This window comes from Myotis davidii, unplaced genomic scaffold (assembly GCF_000327345.1).
Source record: "Myotis davidii unplaced genomic scaffold, ASM32734v1 scaffold425, whole genome shotgun sequence".
NCBI lineage: Eukaryota > Metazoa > Chordata > Mammalia > Chiroptera > Vespertilionidae > Myotis > Myotis davidii.
Genome location: NW_006296413.1, coordinates 3,522,989 through 3,528,984, shown reverse-complemented (window position 1 = coordinate 3,528,984; position 5,996 = coordinate 3,522,989). Strand labels below are relative to the sequence as shown.

Sequence of the window (5,996 nt, the reverse complement as noted above, 5' to 3'; positions counted from 1 at the left end):
TCGACGGCAGGGCCCGGGTGGCCAGCCCCAGGGGAGCAGGGTGGCTGTGGACCGCCGCGCCCGCCCCTCCGCTTCCTGTTCCCTGTGAGCAATAAAGTTGGACAAGGCCACACCGCACCGACTCTTTCTCGGGGCAGCTGGGGTTTCAATGGACGGAAAGGGTTGGTGCTCAGGCCGATAAGGTTGTCTGCGATCCTCGACGGGGCTGTGCGGGCTTTGAGGTTCCCAGATGCCAATGGAGGCGGGACCTCCCAAGGTTGACGCGGCTTTGGGTTCACTGTAGGGAACAACCCTTTCCAAAGAGGAGACAAAAACAGTTGGGGTTGTTCACCATTTTATTTTTTGTTAACATTTTATTCTCTGAGGTTCTCACATCCACGCTTCCCCTTCATCTCTAGAGAATTCCCCTCGGGCTTCTTCACCTGAAAGGAGTTAGCTCCATCACCGAACACCTGTCAGCAGGCGGGGGCCTGTTCTGGGGCTGCAGTTGAGGGGGGCAGGGTGCTGAGGGCCAGTTCATCCTGGCCCAGGATGCCACCTTGGTCCTCAGCAGTCAAAGGGCCACTGGACCCAAAGAACTTCACCAAGGCACGGACCTGTGGCAGCTCCGAAAACGTCTCCACTGCCAGCAGCACGGCCAGGAGCCCCAGGAGCAAGTAACCTGGGGAGAAACGGTTTTCGGGCAGCTTTTGGGAAGCCGATGATGCTCTCTGCCCACCCCCTCGCCTGGGGACCCACCCTGGTACCTGATGCCACTCACAATTCTCTGCCCAGTTCTTCCAGCTAAAATCCCCTACACCTGTGAGGCTCAGCCTCCCCCAGTGGTGTATGGGAGTTGTAGTCCAGGCTCCTCTCCTCCCACCGGTGCTCGTGGGCAGCTGAACTCACCGAGAAGTGCGATCTGGCCAAGGTGGTAAAGCACTGGATTCAGGTCACGGCCACGACCAGGCAGCAGGTCCCCCAGGCCGATGGTGCTGAGTGAGCCGAAGCAGAAGTAGATGGTCTCCAGCAGGCTGTCGTCGCCCTGCAGACCCCACAGCAGCAGCGCTGGCAGCAGCACGAAGATACCAGCCACTAGCAGGCCCAGCCCAAGTGCCTGCAGCAACGCGGCCCTGGCTGGTGTCAGCTGCCAGCGGACAGCTACCCAGGCAACCGGGCAGCTGAGCAGAGGCAGCAGGCAGTGGCGCAGTGTGGCCACAAGTGCTAGGGAAGCTGGCAGCCCCAGGGCCGCGTAGACCACACAGAAGGCCTTTCCACCTGCTGAGAGCGGGGCCATGTGGCCGTAACCTGAACAGGAGAAAGACAGTGGGCAATGAGCCCTTGTGTGCATGCCTGCTAGGGTCCCCACTTCCCCCAACAAGCCTGGGGAAGGCTGCCCTCTAGTGGCTGAAACTGCTGGAACCGTCAGGGCCCATGCTCTGGCTCTGCTCTGCTCCTCATCAGCTGGAGAGCCTTGGGCAAGTCCCTTAACCTCTCTGGACGACTCTTTTATCTTCTGGAAAGTGAAATCTTAAAAGAGACAGCCTGCCCTCAGTCCTCTTGGGGCTGGGACAAGTCTGAGAATTGCTGTCCTGCCCCAGAGGGAGCCTGGCTTTCTAAGATCCTCAGCTCTGCCTTTGACAGATACTTCTGCACCCACTGGGCAGGGCATCACCCACCCTTTTATCCCCCAAAGGTGTTTTGAGTTCTCCTGTGTGCGGGGCCTGGCGCTGGAATCTGAGTGCTCAGGCCCTGCCATGCGGTGGGGGAGACGGGCAGGAAACCAGTCAAGGCACCACAGGAAGAGCTGCCGAGGAGGCAGCATGCGTGAGAAAGGGCCTTCCGTGCCAGGACAGCTTCTGGAAAGCAGGGAGAGGTGAGAGAGCGGGAGAACAGGCCCAGCTAGTCCAGAGCTTGTAAACTCAGACGCCTCGAGGAGCCAGGCAGTGGTGGGGACCAGGAAACAAAAGGGAGTGGTGGGGACTGGGGTGCACTGAGAACCTGTGCTCTGCCCCAAAGGCCAGGCCCTGTTCCACTCCTGCCAAACGTTGCCTTGCAGGAATTCTGGCTCAATGCAAATAGGTTTTCTGATTTTTCCAACAGAAGTTGGAAAACAGATTAATTTTTAAAAAATATGTAGAGCCAAAAATCAATAAAATATATTATAAAAAATAAAAAAATATGTAGAGACTTTGCTGACAAAAAAAAAAAAAAGACACCAACCAAAAAAACCAGGGCTGTGTGTCCCATTGCTTTATTTCTTTGGCCCTTCACACATGCTGTTCCCTCTGCCAGGAATTCCTTCACCCCTCATCTCTGTGCCCTGGCTAACTTCTCATCAAGACTTCTCACCTGGGAGCCTTCCCTCATGTTCCCTCCTGAGCCAGCGCTGCCCATCTGTACGCTCAGGCTCACTCCATTCCTCCACCCAATCATCTATCCCATAACATGTTCCCTGCCTTGCTGTGGACCCATGGGGTCTGGGCACCTCTCCTGGGCCTCAAAGGGTGCCTTGGGTGGGGCTGGGGAGGCCACGCCCCTCCTGGCAGCTGAAGTTGAGGCACCAGTTGGGGTGTGTTGGTGTGGAGAGACCCAGCTGTGATGTCAGGCCTCAGAGAGCCTGGGCTCTGCCTGGCACTTTGGAGCTGGGGGAGGGGTTGTACCCCCAGGGACCCCGGGGGGCGCTGGAATTAGGAGGCCCTGTCTGCCCAGCCACCTGGCAGCCTTACCCGTGGTGGTGAGGATGCTGGCGGTGAAGAGCAGGGCTGAGGGCAGATCCCAGTTCCCAGCCTTTGAGACATTGCCCAGGCTGGAGATCCCATGGGCCTGGGCTGCCAGGGCGGTGCCCAGCAGCTCCTCCAGTGCCCCGGTTGGCAAGCATGCCCCGTACTCCGCTTGGAAAGTGGCCAGCTCAGCCCTGAGCTGGGCCTGGAGCCGGCGTGCTGGGGGCCCCTCCAGGGCCTGGAGCACCGCAGCCCCAAGGCCCAGAGCCAGCAGGTGAGCCAAGATCAGTAGCCCGTATCGAGCCCAGGGCCTCAGCCCCCCCATGGTGTGCGCCTGGGAGTCTGGGGTGTCCTGAAAGCTGGCTGCTCCACCTCAGGCAACTGGGAGGGTTGGCAGGTGGGGCCGGGAGGTGCTGTGTGGGTGGCTGAGCGTGAGGGAAGCCTGGGACGCAGCTGGGCGAGTGTGAATGGAGGGAGCGGAGGCGGCCCAGGCTTGGCGATGAGCTGGACCGCTCCTCCCAGGTTCTACGGCCACTATTTGCCCGATTCCCCAAAGCTGGGGTGGCGAGGGCCAGGGGGAGGAAGGGGAGGCCCAGAGAGGTCAGTGACTGGCTCAGAATCACACTGCAGCGTTTACTCGGGGACACGACCATTCAGTCACACACGCCCCATCCACCCAGCGGCGGCTTGGATCCGAGGACAGACACACGTCCCTTCCTTTCTGTTCACACAGGAACCTGTTGGCAAGGAAGTGTGAGGTTCACAGTGTCATTCGCTCCCTGCAGGAAACCTGGGCCATGGCGGGAGCTCGGGCAGGGGCTCTCGCTGGGAAGGTTCCTGTAGGAGTGACAGTTCAGCTGGGGATGGAAGAGGCTAGTCAAGGTGGGAAAGAGCTGGGGTGTGAGAGGAACGGGCTGAGAGGTAAGGACACAGGGCCTTGAGGCCGAGTGTGGCCCAGGAGACCTCTGGGGGTATTACTGTATGCATCCTGGACGGAAGGTGGTGGCTGGGCAGCTCAGTGGGAGAGGAACAGGGGATTGGGGTGGGTCTGCTGGGGACAAGGGTGGCAAGGTGTTGAGGACACAGAGCGCTTGGGAGAGATGGTGCTGTCAGGTCCCCATTCCAAGACCTTCCTGGTAACTCCGAACACTGCAGACGGTGAGCCTGGCTGCCATGGACCATGAAGGGGAGGGGAGCCCAGACTGGGACTCGCATAAGCCTCGGAACCCCATGGTAGTAAGGAAAGCGAGTGGAGCCAGGAGCCAGAGTAGGTCACTCCTGTGTCCAGACTCTGCGATTGACAGGACAAACCTCCAAAATGCTGCCCAGAGGGCTGTGTGTTCCTGAGTTCAGCGAGCTGCCCAGTTGGGAGCAGCACGGCCAAGAGTCCCAGGGGAGGCAACACGAACTGGCCCCGAGGCTAAGCAGGGCCCTTCCGGCAGCAGGACTAGTCAGGTGAAGTCACCGCCAACGGTGGGAAAGGCCTGGCAAGGGTGAGGAGGTGGGGGAGGCCAGTTTGTGTGGGTGCCAGGGTGGCCGACAAGGGCCTTGAATGCCTGACTGAAGCTGGTGGACCTGATCCCAGGAGAGGGCTGTGATGCAAGGCACCCGCCCAGGTCCAGGCCCAGGCCCAGGCCGACTGACCATTTGCTGGGGCAGGAAGTCGCCAGCATCGTGTGATGGGTGGGATCCCCGGTTACTTCCAAGAACGGTGCCAGGCTGTGCTTGGGGAGATAGCTTGGGGAGTTTATTTGGCTTCATTGGATCCTGAGGCCGAGGCCCCAACCCTGGCCGGGGCAGCAGGAAGGCACCTAGAGAACCCTGGCCCTCGATGGCCCCCAGGGCAGGGGGTTCAGGCACTAAGCCCTGGGGCAGGGGCCACAGTAGCAGGACTTGGTCAAAAGTGCTGGTGACAGCTGAGGCCGGCCCCTCTCCCTCGCACCTCCCCTCCTCCCTGCGCCACCCCTGGGGGCAATTCCCTGAGACAGGCTATGGTCCTCCTAACCAGCTGGGTACAGTGTCAGCCCCAGTGGGGCAGGTGAGTCAGGGGACCCACAGGTTGCAGGTATGCGGGGGGTGCAGGCCCCCCATCCAGTGTGAAGGCTTCCTGTGCAGTGTAGTGTTCCTGACCCCCGAAGGGGGCGGGTCCCTGGGGGAAGCCCAGGCAGCGCCAGCGGCTGACCTGGCTCCGGTTCCAGTGTGTGCTGTGGCTCCTCTGGGGCAGCTGGTCCGCTCACGGCCCTGCCTCCGGAATCCACGGGGCCTGGGCACCCATGTCTTTGGTCTGCGCCCTGCAGTCCTGAGGCCGCCCCCGGAAGGGGTTGGCAGGTGGAGAGTCCCAGAAGGGGTCAGAGTCTGGGAACAAGGTCCAGGGCGCCCGGCGGGGCGCGGGCTGTGGCGAGGGCAGGGGCGACGGCCGTGGTCCGGCTGACACGAAGCTCCACGGGTCAATGCGGCTGCGAAGGGGTGAGGGCCGAGGTCGGCCGATGAGTCCCAGCGGCGGTGAGCGTGGGGTGCCCGGGGTGCCAGGAGCAGAGCGGGATATCCCTGGCGGGGGTGAGACAGTGCTTCCTGTGACGAGCGGGAGAAGAGCCCAGGTCAGGCAGCACGTACTCTGGGGCGTCCCGGGAGGCATGCCCTGCCCTGGGCCTGTTTTCCCATCTGCACAGCGAGCTACTTGGCTCCTCACTGCATGGCCCCTGGTGCTCCCGGGAGCACCTGTTCATACTGTGGTGGGGAGGAGCCGGGCCTCTGGGGCAGACAGGCCTGGGCTTGGATCCCGGCTCTACCGCTTGGTAGTGGGAGCCGCAAGTCCCTGGCTCTCCCTGTGCCTTCAATTTCCTCATTTAAAAATGGGTCTAACAAGAGTAGCTAGTTCACAGGGTTCCTACAATAATTGCAGCAATCCCTGTAAAGCACTAGAAACAGTGCCCGCACCAGCAGGCAACTAGCAGGCGTCTGCCATCATGTTGTCATTGTTCCTTCTATTATTTCTCAACTAGCCTGGCGGGCCCTACTCCACTCCTGAACTTAGAATTCAGTTCCTTTCAAGTGTGCCCAGTGCCCAGGTGTGGGGACCAGCGCCCGGTGTGGGGACCAGCGCCCAGGTGTGGGGACCAGCGCCCAGGTGTGGGCCCCAGAGCCCAGGTGTGGGGACCAGCGGAGAAGTGGGCCTGCCCCTACTGCCCTGCATGCCCCCACCAGCCCTTCCTCCCCTCTCCATCACCAGGCAGGAGGCCTGCACCGGGCCACTCACCGCGCCTCCCTTCCTCGCGTCTGGGACTCTTGGCCGAC

At 61.3% G+C, this 5,996-nt stretch overlaps 2 protein-coding genes across 2 annotated transcripts in view; both read right to left on the bottom strand.

The window, feature by feature from the left end:
* Positions 1–333: 333 nt before the first annotated feature.
* Positions 334–4,337, bottom strand: KCNK7 (potassium two pore domain channel subfamily K member 7). Its single transcript, XM_006771586.2, has 3 exons — positions 2,709–4,337; positions 889–1,287; positions 334–661 (listed from the first exon to the last, which is right to left on the bottom strand). Exons 1-3 carry the CDS (start codon positions 3,025–3,027, stop codon positions 456–458), a joined length of 924 nt encoding a protein of 307 aa, XP_006771649.1. The 5' UTR covers positions 3,028–4,337; the 3' UTR covers positions 334–455.
* Positions 4,338–4,427: 90 nt separating this feature from the next.
* Positions 4,428–5,996, bottom strand: part of MAP3K11 (mitogen-activated protein kinase kinase kinase 11) — a 12,306-nt gene continuing 10,737 nt past the window's right edge. Inside the window, exons 9-10 of the mRNA XM_006771703.2 lie at positions 5,959–5,996; positions 4,428–5,273 (exon numbers count right to left, since the gene is read on the bottom strand). Coding sequence (XP_006771766.1) covers positions 4,936–5,273; positions 5,959–5,996 — 376 coding nt within the window. The 3' untranslated portion in view covers positions 4,428–4,935. The remainder of the gene's footprint in view (positions 5,274–5,958) is intronic.